Source organism: Capsicum annuum, chromosome 8 (genome assembly GCF_002878395.1).
Source record: "Capsicum annuum cultivar UCD-10X-F1 chromosome 8, UCD10Xv1.1, whole genome shotgun sequence".
Lineage (NCBI taxonomy): Eukaryota > Viridiplantae > Streptophyta > Magnoliopsida > Solanales > Solanaceae > Capsicum > Capsicum annuum.
In genome coordinates this window covers 86,663,897-86,678,636 of record NC_061118.1, presented here as the reverse complement: position 1 = coordinate 86,678,636, position 14,740 = coordinate 86,663,897, and the positions used below count along the sequence as shown (strand labels likewise).

General features: G+C 34.2%; 1 protein-coding gene across 6 annotated transcripts; it reads left to right on the top strand.

Annotated features, from left to right (window-relative positions):
• Positions 1 to 1,186: 1,186 nt before the first annotated feature.
• Positions 1,187 to 13,942, top strand: LOC107838928. 6 transcript variants are annotated; one of them, XM_047395734.1, is made up of 9 exons: positions 1,187 to 1,679; positions 2,989 to 3,055; positions 8,609 to 8,672; positions 10,592 to 10,941; positions 11,404 to 11,607; positions 11,704 to 11,796; positions 11,896 to 11,973; positions 12,069 to 12,453; positions 13,702 to 13,942. In XM_047395734.1, exons 4-8 carry the CDS (start codon positions 10,888 to 10,890, stop codon positions 12,096 to 12,098), a joined length of 459 nt encoding a protein of 152 aa, XP_047251690.1. In that variant the 5' UTR covers positions 1,187 to 1,679; positions 2,989 to 3,055; positions 8,609 to 8,672; positions 10,592 to 10,887; the 3' UTR covers positions 12,099 to 12,453; positions 13,702 to 13,942. The 6 variants fall into 6 exon arrangements, with proteins under 6 accessions (XP_047251690.1, XP_047251691.1, XP_047251693.1 ...); XM_047395735.1 differs by lacking the exon at positions 8,609 to 8,672; XM_047395737.1 differs by lacking the exon at positions 8,609 to 8,672 and having other exon boundaries at positions 1,187 to 1,918.
• Positions 13,943 to 14,740: the final 798 nt, after the last annotated feature.

Here is a 14,740-nt window from a genome sequence, read left to right as displayed (position 1 = left end):
AATTTTTCAAGTCTCCACAACCAATTCACCACTCAGCTGGTTTAGCCGGTAAAGCGCCATATTGGCTGCTTTAGCTGTAGGTACTAAAGTGCCACTTGGCCTCTTTACTGGTTGTATCCAGCTGGATAATGGCTCTTTAGAGGTGCCCAGTCTTCTTTAGCAGTAGGACCTAAAGAGGCCTTTGTCTTCTTTAGCATAATCGGACACATTGGTGGTTACTGCTAAAGCAGTATTAGAACTCTTTATCGATGACCACTAAAGTAGCCATTTGACTTCTTTAGCGGTGATTGCTAGAGTAGCCATTTGACCACGTTAGTGACACCTCATACCCATACATGTATTATTTTTCTTGATTTCTTTCACCATTTTTGAGACTTGGAGCTTGGTGTTTTAAGTTTTTAGGTGAGTTCTTCTATTTTTTAGCTAAGGTAAGTGATAACTCTCAACTTACACGTCAATTTGAGTGCAAGGTGGTTGTTGTCAATATATTTATCCAACTTTTAAGTCAGGGTTGAATCCACGATGAAAAATGTAAGTGGTAATCAAGTTAATTCGAAATAATAGTTACTAGTTAAATTCAAACAAATAGTACAAGAGGATAAAAATCGGGGACATAGGTACCTACACTAATATTTCTTTTTGGGTTTCTCTAATATAAATTCTGGGCTAAGAATAATTAGATTTTTAACAATTAGGCTCGGATCTTAGGATTATGTATTACTATGGGAAGTGACATGTGAGTGCTAATGGTCGACATCATTTTAGTAGATTACATATCGGTAGGTTTGGTTACAGATTTTGATGCTAGTCTTTCAACTAAACACCAAACTTTCACCCATTAATTCTTTTGAATACCTACTAAAAATAAGGGCTATGGTAACGACTCTATAGTGATGGTTATAGAACTGTCACCATAGATAATCTATAGTGATGGTTATAACCATTACAATATGTTAGCATGTCTAATGGGACAAATAATTAAAATAACCATCACGTATACATGTAAACCATCCTAATACATGGACCTATAGTAACGGTTAATAGAACCATCACTATAGATCACCTATAGCTACGGTTAATATTGTATAAAAAATAAAAGTCCGCGTATTTTTCCTCCACATATTCATTATACCCGCTTAAAATTAAGTAAAATTTTAAAAAGTAAAAGAAGAATGATAAAAAGTCCTTAGGGTTATTAGCATATCGTCTTTTGCTCCCAAAAGAAAAAGCAGTATCATCTTTATTCTCGATCTCTTCTTCGTAGGGTTCTATTCTTCCTTCGCGGCTAAAATTGGCAACAGAATTCGACAAATTTTAGAGTTCTCTTGCAATTGATCTAGTACAAGAGTTGTAAATAACCCATTTCTTCTTCACTTTTTTTCCTTTTTCTGAGTTTTGGGATAAAATTGGAAGTTTTTTATTGTTTGCAGATAAAATTGGAAGTAGAATAAGAGGGTTCTCTAGGGATTTTTCTACGATATAGAGTTGTAAGTAATGAAAATGGGATTTAGGGCTTACTGAGTAAATTTGTCATCCAAACAGAGTTGTAAGTGACGAAAATGGTGTAAAAACCTTGTTTCCGCCATTTTATGCTTTAAGGTCCATTTCTTCTATTTTTCGGACTCGATTGACTTCGACTTTACAGATAAAGGCTGCTTTTTATTGAAAGGTGTTCTCAGGTAGGTGTTCTTACTAGAAAAGTAGTTATTTTTGTGGGTTTTGTTTGTAAATTTTGACATTATTTTATGTAAGAATGAATGTATTGTCTTTTTTTTTTTTTTATAATGTATACACTTTAATTCCTATGTGTTTGTGTGGTACCGCGTGTCTTGAGCCGGGGGTCTATCGGAAACAGCCTTTCTACTTCTTCAGAGGTAGTGGTATGGACTGCGTACATCCTACCCCCAGACCCCACCAGGTGGGAATACACTGGGTTTGTTGTTGTTGTATACACTTTAATTCCTGAAAATGAGAAATTGCGTTGCTGTGTCTTGTTTGAAAAAATTTTGGTTGAATTTTGTGGTCTGTAACTGTAACTGTTAGATGTCTGCAACATTGAAAGACTTTGTTGAAATATTGTTGTGGTGGTTGGTACCAGTGTTTGTTTCTGTAACTTTGAAAGTAGCTTCTTCAGCTTCAACCACTAGAATTTTTGATATTCTCTAGAAAGTAGAACAACATACCCAGTAAAATCCATTGTTAACACATGAATGAACGAATTTGTCATAAGTTTCATAAAACATCTCATCGACAGCCCTAAGTATGTCTACACCAGGCTTCAGTTCTTTCTCGGGATTATTTGTTTCTGCCTCTGTCGAAACAAAGGCAATATATTTCCCTTTTGGAGCAACATTGTGATAGTAGGAACAACAGAACTGGTACCTGCAATTGGCATGCTTTTATCTTTCAAGTTTCTCTGAATAGCACAATAGGTTTAGTGAACATGTAATGGAGTATAGGTTTAAATAGATAGTGACAGTCCCTTCTCAACAATTGTTAAGAAAAAAAAAGACTCAATTACTAGTCTGATGCAGAAGCTTGCACTGTTAGAGACATCCCTCTATACTACACCACACAATAGGATATGTAAATTTAGTAGACTATCGGGAAGCCTACAAACATACATGTCTGATTTGCAACCAAGTTGCTTCTGTGGTAAAATGACCTGCTCAGTACATTATCATCTAGTTTTCTTTGAAAAATAAGATGGCATATTTAGAATTAAAAGATGAGGATATCTTCTCCAGATTACACAAAAGGGTCTAAATGTTAGATCAGAAAGATTACTAAGACACATTCCGGATGCTAAAACATTTGTAAAACTTGCCTGCTGTTTTGTAATAAACAAATAACTACATAGTTCGCAAGGCCTGTTAGCTTCTCAAATCATTTTTATTTGGTGTGCACTGTGTCAGTTACCTTATTTAACTCTCGAAACATTATAAAAATTTTTATTCAAGTTTATAATACTTCTGTGTGCTTGTACAGGAATAAAAGGACGAAATTTCTACTCATTTGGAGATCAGTTTGTCCACTTCAACATCAACATTCCCACGTAAGTGCCCTTTTGGAAAAATGTGGAAATGACTGTCAATTATTGAACTTTTCACTATCCTGGACTCTTTTCTATGCCTATTCTTGAGAAAATTAGGAGGTTTATAGTTTGGTGGCCTCTAAATTAATTCTGGAAAAGGGTATACCTATTAAGCTTCCTGCATATTTTTCAATGTAATGATTAAATATGCAACTTGGGTGCGGAAACTTGACACCAAGATTCCTGTATTTCGGATAAAGGCTGCTTTTTCAGTGAAAGGTGTTCTCAGGTAGGTGTTCTTACTATGATAGTGGTTATTTTTGTGGGTTTTTTTTCCAAATCTCGAAACTATTTTATGTAAGAATGAATGGATATATTGTTTCTTGAAGTGTTTCATTTTGCCATTATTTCATTTGTTGTTATTGATCTCATATCTGTGGCAGGTGTTCTATCGTAAATACCCTCTTTAAGGTTTGATTGTATCCTATGTCCGGTAGACCCCACTTGAGTGATAACATGTGTCATATTATAGTTTTTAGCGATTATTGTTACTATCTTAGTATACTCTATTATACTTTCTTGTGACACAGGGATAGGGTTAAGATGTATCTTCACTCTTATCTGTTGTGTTGTGGTGCTTATGGACGGTCAAGTGCTATTTCGATAATTTAACAACAGTACTAACCTAAAACATAAGCTACGTGTATATACCCGCCATTGTCTTTCAATTCTTTTCTTGAATTTTGACAAGTGAAGACTATCCTATTGTGGCTGATATTCTACTGCACAACTAATTGAGTTTTGTATTCTTTAGTTTTTATTTCATGTGATGTTTTGTCATTGAATTGGGACAAATGTTATTTAAGGTACTTGTATGACCCAAGTGTAAAAAATCATCACAAAGCAAGCCCTTTTTGTTGAATGGCAAGTTGATTCTCCATCATGCTTAATCCAAATGGGGCGATCTCATATCTTATCGCCTTGGGTAGCAGAGTCTCTTCTATTACCATTTAGGAATGGCCATGAGATATACATTCTTGTTCTTTTTCACTACATATGGAATAAAAGTTAGATACTGCTATTGCGTTTACCATTGTTCATGTATCACTGTCTACTGTACAAAGCCAAACAAATTGAAATATGCGTACATAGACGTAAAGACCTTTGGTCCTGGAAAGAAAAAGACTAAAATATCATCCTCAAGCATCCTTGTTAAAAGGACAAATTAATAAGCTAATTTTTAATTTTTCATCATAAATCAAGTAAACATAAGTGTGTTTTACTTGTGACATTCTTGAATTTTATACTTTAGTTGATTTTTTTTTTTATGATAAGATTAACCTGATGTTTTGATGAAATATTTTATCAGATCCCACTTGGTGGGAAGATACTGTTGTTGTTGGTTTTCATCATTCGAATTTTGTGTGAAATTTAGTTTGACATTTGTGTTATGATAAGAATTTTGTGTTTTCATTTGTTATATGGTGAATTTTGCACGTAGATAGAATTAATTTGTCTCTAATGGTTGTGAATACACTATATTTAGGGATGTATTTATTTGTGCTAATATTTATGAGGTCAATGGATTGAAATTATACATATATTGAGGCTAAGCAATCATTTTTCAAAAATTTATCGATTGACCTTCTTTAGTTATTTGTGACTAGTCTTTTATGAACTTATAGGTTGTAACAAAAGTATCTTCGTTAGGGTAAATTATTTAAACAATGGGAATCATCTTTGTTTCATTCTTTATTAAATTTATGTTATACAAATTATTTCACATACTTGATAATATTGTTTGTATGTTGATACTGAGTATACTTATTTTTTTTATATTTTAAATGAGTAACATAGGCTATTTAATGGATATTGGAGATAAAAGTTGGATGTATCTTTCAAGATCCACCGATGAGTACGAAAATGGAGTCCAATATTTTCTCAATAAGGCATTTGAACGAGCTTCTCTAGGAAATGAAATATTATGCCCTTGTAAATTGTGCTTTAATCGCTATTGGCATTATCGAGATGTGGTGGAGGATCACTTGTTTGGTCATGGATTTGCTCCTAACTACACTCAATGGGTTTTCCATGGCGAAGGAGTTTCATCAACAAATATTCTATATCCAAGGCATGAAGGGCATGGAGGGATAAGTCAGGGTCTATGTGATGACCGACATGATAATATTGATAAACTACTTCATGATAGTTTTAGAAATATAGAAGAAGAGCAGATGCATAAAGGAAAGGAAGGAGTAAGACGGGGATTATCTGAAGATGTTAAGCAATTTTTTAAATTAGCGGAGGAAGGAAAACAAGATTTATATTTGGGATGTAAGAATTTTTCTAAGTTGAGTTTCACCATCCGATTGTACTTGTTTAAATGCATTCACAGGTTGAGTAATGTAGCTTTCTCTGACTTGCTTGACTTGATAAAAGAGACTTTTCCATTCGCTCTGATTCCCGAGTCTTTCCACAAAGCAAGAAAGGTGATAAGAGATTTGGGTCTCAGTTATGAAAAAATTCATGCATGCCCTAATGATTGCATCATGTTCTGGAATGACAATGCAACTGTCGATAATTGCATTATGTGTGGTCTTCTAGATGGAAGAACGTTCATAATGAATTGACTAATAAGACCAATATAGTTTCGGTAAAGGTATTGAGGTACTTTCCTTTAAAGCCTAGGCTTCAGAGGATATTCTTGTGTTCTAAAACATCTATAGCTATGAGATAGCATACTACTGAACGACCCAAAGATGGAAATTTGAGGTATCCTGCCGATGGGGAAGCTTGGCAACATTTAGATTCTAAGTATCCTGACTTCGCCAAAGATATTCGTAATGTCAGATTGGGTCTTTCAACTGATGGTTTCAATCCATTCAAAACAATCATCATTTCTCATAGCACATGGCCAGTTATGTTAATGAACTATAACTTGTCACCGTGGATATGTATGAAGGCGGAGTATATTATGTTATCAATGATTATTCTAGGTCCCTCATCTCCTGGAAATGATATTGATGTATACTTGCATCCTCTAATTGCAGAGTTAAATGAACTATGGAACATGGGAGTGGAAACATTTGATGTTGAAACTAACCAAACATTTAATATGCGTGCAACTTTATTATGGACAGTTAGTGATTTTCCAGCACTAGCAATGCTTTCTAGATGGAGCACCAAGGAAAGATGGGCATGCCCTACTTGTAATCATAATACTTGCTCCCAGTATCTCAAACACAGTCGTAAGATGTGTTACTTGGGTCATCGAACATTTTTGCCCTCTGATCATCCATATCGAAGAGATAAAAAATTATTTAATGGTAAAGAGGAGCATAAAGCTGCACCTACTCCCTTATCAGGTCTTGAGGCTCTTAAAGAAGTACGTGAATTCAATAATGTTTTTTCGAAGGGCCAAAAAAAAGAAAGCAAAAAAATGATGGTCCTTGGAAAAAAAGATCCATACTTTTTGAATTGCCGTATTGGCCGCAAAATAAATTGCCACACAACCTTGACCAGATGCACATAGAGAAGAATTTCTGTGATAGTTTGCTTGGTACTTTGTTGGATATAGTTGGAAAGTCCAAAGATCATATAAATTCTCGTTATGACTTGCATGAGATGGGGATACGCAAAGAGCTTCAACCAATAGAAAATGATAATAGTGGAAAAGTTCATTTGGCTAAAGCTTGTTTCTCCATGAAAACGGATGAGAAAAGGTTGTTTTGCACTGTTTTAAAAGATGCCAAATTACCAAAAAGGTTTGCCTCTAATATATCAAGTCGAGTGCAAATAGATGAGATGAAAGTATCGAGATACAAGAGTCATGATGCTCATTTCATAATGCATCAATTGCTCCAGGTTGCAGTTAGGAAAGTGTTCCCGAAGAATGTGTCTTTAGCCTTGATTAGGTTGGGGAATTATTTTAGAGCCATATATAGTAAGGTTGTAAGAAGAAGTGATCTTGATAAAATGAAGGCTGAAATCATTGATATAGAATGTGAGCTTGAAAAGATTTTTTCTCCAACCATTTTGATATAATGACACATTTGCCTATCCATTTAGTAGATAAAATTAAGCTTGGGGCCCGATTTATTTGCGTCATATGTATCCTATTGAAAGAAATCTGTGTAACTCCAAGGGATTTGTTCGGAATCGAAATACCCCTGAAGCATCAATAGCAGAAAGTTTTTTGGCTGAAGAATGTTTGAAATTTTATTCGAGATACCTAGATGATGGGGTGAACACAAAATTCAGTAGGTATCCAACAACGGATGATGAGGACATTCAAGTAGAGGGAGATAGTTTTCCACCTGTATTTCCTAAGACAGGTCATCCAATTGGAAGTAAAAAGAAAACAAAAGGAAAAACTTTTGATCTGGATAATCAACAGTGGTTTGTAGCACATCGATATACATTGTTTAATACCGGAGATGAAAAAGTAGAGACACTTATCAAGTAAGATAAAATAATTATTTCTATTTTAACTTCCTTTATATGATATCATTAGCTATTTAAATTTCATTGATATACATCGTTATTAATTTAATTTGCAATACATGCCAACAGGGAGCATATGGATTTAGTTGATAATCATACTAGAGGAAATGCATAGGTAAAAGCACAGATTCATAGTCGAGAATTTGGTGATTAGTTTAAGAAAAAATTTAAAAATGTTGAAGTGCCAAATCATTTAAGATGGCTAGCTATAGGGCCTAATTTTGTGGCTAAAATATATACTGGATATTTCATTAATGGATATCGATTTCATACAATGACACGGGACATCTCAGGCAAGACTCAAAATAGTGGAGTGACTTTGTCAACAACAACAGATAGTTTTGCTAGTGCTAGATACCCAAATCCCGTTGATGGAATGATTATCTATTATGGAGTTATTGAAGATATCATTGAGATAGATTATTGGAGTTTCTTTAGTGTTCTACTATTTAGATGTGATTGGTTTCATAATGAAATAGATGAATATAGGTTGACTCGCGTAAATTTCAATAGAAAATGCAGCACAGATGACCCTTTTGTACTAGCATCCAAGTGTATCAAGTGTTTTATGTGGAAGATCCAATTGAGAAAAGGATTTATTATGCAAGAAATAAAGTCCTTGTTGATTTGTATGATTTGGAGGAAGAAAGTTGTCCTAATATTGAAGAAACGTTTTAGAGGGAGCCTAATGATGACATTGGTTCATCAGAAAGAGTAGCTGATGTTGATGTCAAATGGTCGAGAAACGACCTCCCTGTTGATATCATTGATGTTCCTTCACTTGCCCAACATTCAGAAGATGTTAAAACATCAGAAGAGAAGGATGACATTGATGATACCGATTGGGATTGGATAGAAGCTGACGACTGACAAAATTAAGATATTTTAAACTTGTTTAAAATTTCTTTGTAGTGATAAGTAGTATATTAGACTCTGTTTGCAATATTTTGGTTATTTCTTTAATGTGCTAAGATTTGTTGGACACATTGTGAAGTCTTTCTTTTTGGTATCTCTTTTTTCTTTTGGGATTAATTGTGTTGTTAAGTCTTTTTATTTCTTCTTCAATTTCAGCATTCATCTTTTTGCATTGTCTCTGAGCAATCTATAACTTCAAATTGCACCAGTAAAAGTTCAGGTTTTAATCTCTCTCCTTATCTATCTCAATAAAAAATTAGTGTCGCCGAATCCCTCATTTTTGTGCAGCTTGATTTGGCTGAAAGTAAAAACCGTGACATGACTCTCTGTTTCCATTGGTGTTTCTCTTTTCTTTGCAGGTGTATATTCTATTCCTTATATGTTGTACTACTGAGAATATACCAGTGCTATCAGCCTTCCAATTATTCAAGTTTCTTCGTAGCTATAAGTTCAAAATCTTGTCTAATCTATATGGAATGTGGTTGTTGTGCTCTCTTGATTTTTTCTTGGGAATATTCCAGATTTGTTTTTACTCCTGAAACTAAACAGTGGGTTCGTATGTCATTTGGCTATAAAGAGAATGGGTATATACCTGATATGACATTGAAAAGAAAAATACAAAAACCAAATGCACATGTAGATAGTCGCAATAACTATCTTCTAAATACAAAAAATTGCATTTAGCAGTTTGTCCTAGATATTGACTCAATTGCTTAGCGTACGAATTCACTGAGTTGTTGTTCCTCACGTTTGAGATGGAGTTAGCAGTAGCTCCTTTATTTATATTTTATTTCATTTCTAAATGCTTCGGTAGCGAGTTATGTGTTTGAAAAACTTGTTATTTTGAAAGTGAAGTTCGTTCCTCTCTCTTTTGTATTTTCAAGTTCTTGTTAAGTTGGTAAGTTCTAACCATATGATCATAATTCCACATATAGTCAGCATGTGTATAGGACCCTGCTTGGCCTAAATTTGGCATAAAGGATTTCTGGCAGTAGCCTGATGATCTTGATCCCATCCCACAGTAAGTTTTTGTTGTTGATAGCTGATCCAAATCTGAACAATCAAATCGAAGAGTCTAACCTTGTTAATTAAAGTATAAATATGTATTGTCCTATCATATTCCAAACATAACTGGCATATTATTTGTTTGCACTCATCAGTTGGAGATTTAGTTTTGGCTGTCGCCGCTTCCCTTATTCTTGTACAGCTTGATTTGGCTGAAGGTACAAACGGTGACATGACTCTGTTTTCCATTGGTGTTTCTCTTTTCTTCGCAGGTGCATATTGAATTCCTTATATGTTGTACTACTGAGAATTTACCAATGCTACCAGCCTTCCAATTATTCAAGTTTCTTCGTAGCTTTAAGTTAAAAGCTTGTCTAATCTATACAAAATGTGGGTGTTGTGCTCTCTTGATTTGTGCTTGGGAATATTCCAAACTATTTTTACTCCTGAAACTAAACAGTGGGTTTGTATGTCGCTTGGTTGTAAAGAGAATGGGTATATACCTGATATGACATTGAAAAGAAAAATACAAAAACCAAATGCACATGTAGATAGCTGCAATAACTATCTTCTAAATACAGAAAATTGCATTGAGCAGTTTGTCCTAGATATCGACCAATTGCTTAGAGTATGAATTCACTGAGTTGTTCCTCATGTTTGAGATGCAGTTAGCAGTAGCTCCTTTATTTATATTTTATTTCATTTCTGAATGCTTCGGTAGCGAGTTATGTGTTTGAAAAACCTATTATTTTGAAAGAGAAGTTCGTTCCTCTTTCTTTTGTATTTTCAAGTTCTTGTTAAGTTGGTAAGTTTTAACCATATGATCATAATTCCACATATAGTCAGCATGTGTATAGGACCTTGCTTGGCCTAAATTTGGCATAAAGGATTTCTGGAAGTAGCCTAATGATCTTGATCCCATCCCACAGTAAGTTTTTGTTGTTGATAGCTGATCCAAATCTGAACAATCCAATCTAAAAGTCTAACCTTGTTAAGTAAAGATAAATATGTATGGTCCTATCATATTCCAAACATAACTGGCATATTGTTTGTTTGCACTCATCAGTTGGAGATTCAGTTTTGGTTGTCTTATATATTCATCAATTTTTCTTGTTCCATCTTAAATTCATACAGGTTTGTATAAAAATGAATCAACAAGAGCCTTCAACAAATAACAAAAGAGCAAGGAACACGACATTAGTAAACCTGGATCATTAACAGCCATGGCAAATAGAAAATGACATCTACTGACAACAAAGGGAACTGTTCAAGTTATACAATCGGAGAAACAAAATATTCTAAAGTTAATTGAACAAGAGAAGCCACAAGTAGCACCACGAGCACCACTATCTAGACAAATTGAACAATCTGTAGTGGTAGAGGAGCAGCTGCATGCAGAGGATGAGCAACATGTAGAGGAACCTTTCCAAATGACAGATTCAGCCAAGCCAATCCTACAACAGCTGAACATTCTAAAGTACAAGGTAATATATATCTTAGAAATTTATTGAATTCATTCATGACCTCTAATTTCTTCTATTTTCTTATAGCTGAAGAGGCATCAACTAGAAAAAATAGGAAAAACACAAATGCACAAGGTGCATGCTCGGCAAGAGAAAAAATTGATCACATTAAACCAGAACAACCAACCTGTTGGTCCCATAGATAATGTTGTAACTAAGTTGGGTAGCTTCCTAGGCACATTGGCAAGGAAAGCGCACATTTACCCATTGGATATATTAGATTGGAGGCATATGGATACTAAACAGGAGTTATGGGAGTATACTCAGGTTTATGTTCTGAATATTTGATATATTTTTAGTTGAGTGGTTCTGTGTCTATGAATGTGGTGGCTATATTTTCTAGCTTTATTTTTTTTTTTGGTGTTGACATTTGAATATCAAGATACATATCATTATTTGTAACTGAATTGAACCAACTTGTAGGCAAAATATGATATTCCTGATGCCGCAAAACATTGGGTTTTGGAAAGAATTCGAGAATCTTGGAGAAAGCATAGAAATGATTTGAAAAGAGATCACTACGATCCATATAATGATGATGTTGTTCGGTTGAAGAAAAAGCCCGATAGTGTTTCAGAATGTCAATTTAAAGAGCTCTTCGTGTATTGGAAGTCCGAAAAATTCCAGGTAATTGTATTTCACAATTTGCAATCATATTACTATTATTCCTACAGATGGAGCCTTTTATTACTATAGTTTATGTTAATGATTCAATTTTTTTAGAAAATGTCCAAAACCAATATCGAGAATCGGAAGAAGCTAATGAATCCACACACTACTGGGAAGAAGAGTTTTGCTTTAGTTCGCAACAAATTGGTGTGTTCTCTTATTTATTATTTAGTTATAACTATTCATTTAAATAGTTTTTGATATTCACTAAATATCATATAAGAAGGGGAATCTTTGTCTCTAAAGGAGATGTTTTCGGTCACAAGGGCAAGAAAACCTAATCATACATACAAGTCGTCTAATGAGGACACCAACAGTAAAATTGTATGAAACTTATCCTTTTGAAGTTAATATTGACATAAATGATCAATTCTTAATTTTTACTTACATGAATGTGCTTTTGAATATATGATTATTAGGCTCAAATGGAGGAAATTGAAAAACAATAGGGAGCAAATGAACAACCCGTTGATGCATTTTCAACCGTCATGGGTGCTGAACATCCAGGACGTGTAAGACTACTTGGAAGGGGGGTTACAAAGACTTCTTTGAAAAGATTAAATGGCAGCTCCGGACAAATTTTAAATTCCACAAATGATGTTGTCCAACAAATGCAAGGAAGGATGCAAAAAATGGAGGATCAAATCGGGGACTAAAAGAGAACAATTCGACAAGAAGTTGTTGCAGATGTAATTGCTCAACTTTAAAATACAGGAATAATTGATCCGAAGATACTGGTGGCATTGTCCTTTCCTTCACCAATGGAATCGACTTCTACATTAGAAGCCACTCAAAACAGTCAAGGTTAGTATTTGAATTCTGAATTGTACTCTATTTCATGTGGTGGTGGCTGTATTGGAGTGTTATTTGTGGTTGGTAACTAAGAGAAAGGAGTCAGTAGAGTGAAGTTTTATGCATTTCTGAATTAGTTGTTGGAGTGTTGTTGTTGGTTAGTAAGAAAGTGTTATTGGAGTGTTGCGGTTGGTTGGTAAGAGAGTGTTCTGAATTGGAGTGGTATTTGTGATTGCATTTCTGATGTTGATTTAAAGAAAACAATGTTGCTGCTTTCTTGTGATCAAATCCAGCAAGCTGAGCTTTTGCATCTCTATTTAACTCCTCAGCAAACTCCTTGGACTTGTTAATACCTATCAATTTTGTATAAGTTACCTTATCAGCAACTAAGTCCTTCCCACCTGTTTTCCCCAATTGCTAAGAAGACTGTGACAGCAAGAATATCATCCATAACTTGAAATAAAAACCCAATACATCTTGTAAACTTCCTTAGCTTCTCCAAATCTTCATCTTCTGCCCCACCTGAAATAGCCCTAATCACAACAGACCCTTCTAATAAAGCTGCAGTCTTGTGCAAATGAATCAGTTTCAAATGCTTTAACTCAACATCAGAACTGCCCTCAGATATTATATCGACAACCTATCTAGCTACAAGAGTCTATGGACCTTTGGTGTTTTGTAGGAAGATAAAAAATTAGCTAGCTCTAAGTTATTTGAGAAAATGTTTGATCCTTACGGAGCATTGATATAACTAACTATAGTTGCTTGAGATGTTGTGCGAAGGTACTGATATGATCATGTTTAATTTTGTAAATATGTGTCAATTTATGGAAATATCACTGAAAATAGATATGTGATGGTAGGATATGTTTTAAAATGCCATTTGTTTTACATCTAGTATATACTAAATGTTGTTTCTCAATTAGTTCTGGGTTGAGATGTTGTTGGTCCATTATTCATTTATTTAGGTTTCGTTGTGAATCACTGTCTCTTGTTACTGTGATGGCTCTCTTTAAGACATATAGTTTGCTAGATAAGCTACTTTTATTACTAATCTTATCTAAATCTCAAGATAGTGGATCTAGTTCTGTGGTAAGTTTTTCCCATGGCGACCTATGTTATTGAAATGTGACTAGATTCATAGATACACATAAATCCTTGATTTGATTGATCGATTTCTATTTGATCTTTTTCAACTTTTGTTGTTCTTGTTGTGTACTTTGTTGCTCAATTTTACATTTGTTTTTCTTATTGTTGTAGGTGTTCATGACATAGAAGATGGTGGTAACGAAATTGATGAACTAGACTTGACCTAAGAGATCGATCACATTGGCTTCTTGCCGCACTGCACTATTAGAAAAACTTGTGTATGTTTTGATTGAGATCAATCACATTTGATAGAGTATATATACGTAGTTTCAAACATCTTATATTTTTTAACATTCCAAACTTATGTGTTTTGAATTTTTTGAATGGTCAAAAAATATTATTTGATCGCTTATATTGGTTGACATTTTATCAATTTATGTTATGGTAGCCTTATATAATTGTTGCAGTAACATAACATAATATTATATTGTTGAATAGTTAAATTTTAGCTTTAGGGATAGTTATTTTAGGCTATTAGGACAATTATAATAATTGTCCTAATAGCCTAAAATAACTGTCCCTATAGCCAAAATTAACTGTTGCTATAGCTCATGTGTAACTGTTGCAACAACTTGCAAAATAATCATCCTATAAAGTTTTTAGGCGGTTTATAACTGTCACAATAGTTAGCCGTTCCAATACAAATCAAACCGACAAACTGTTGCAATAGCCTAAAAACTGTCGCAATAAGTTTTATTGGGACGGTTGAAAACCATCCCAACATATAATAAACTATTGCAAAATAAATCGTCCCAAAAATATATTAAACCGTTGCTATAGGTCGATACCTGCAAACTGTTTTAAACCGTCTCATTAGCCCTAAAACCATGGCTTTATCATACCCATAATCGTCGCCATAGGTGATATATAAGAACGGTTTGTAATCATCCCAACATATATTTAACCGTCGCGATAGATCGATATACGCAAACAGTTTACAACAGTCGTAATAGCCCATAACCGTGGCCTAAAGTATACTGTTAATCATCACCATAGATTATATAAAGGAATAGTTTATAACCGTCCCAACATAATAATAATCGTCACTATATGGGGAATGACAATAACCGTCGCGAAAGACCAACTTTTAGCAACGGTTACCAAAATCGTCGCAAAAAATCGTCCCCATAGGTCTACTGTAACGCGTTCA

Coding starts and splice junctions, on each gene's coding strand:
- LOC107838928 (XM_047395735.1), top strand. CDS start 10,888: ATGACAGATTCAGCCAAGCCAATCCTACAACAGCTGAACATTCTAAAG. Junction 10,942..11,403: donor TGAACATTCTAAAGTACAAG/GTAATATATATC, acceptor ACCAACTTGTAG/GCAAAATATGATATTCCTGA. Junction 11,608..11,703: donor GGAAGTCCGAAAAATTCCAG/GTAATTGTATTT, acceptor CAATTTTTTTAG/AAAATGTCCAAAACCAATAT.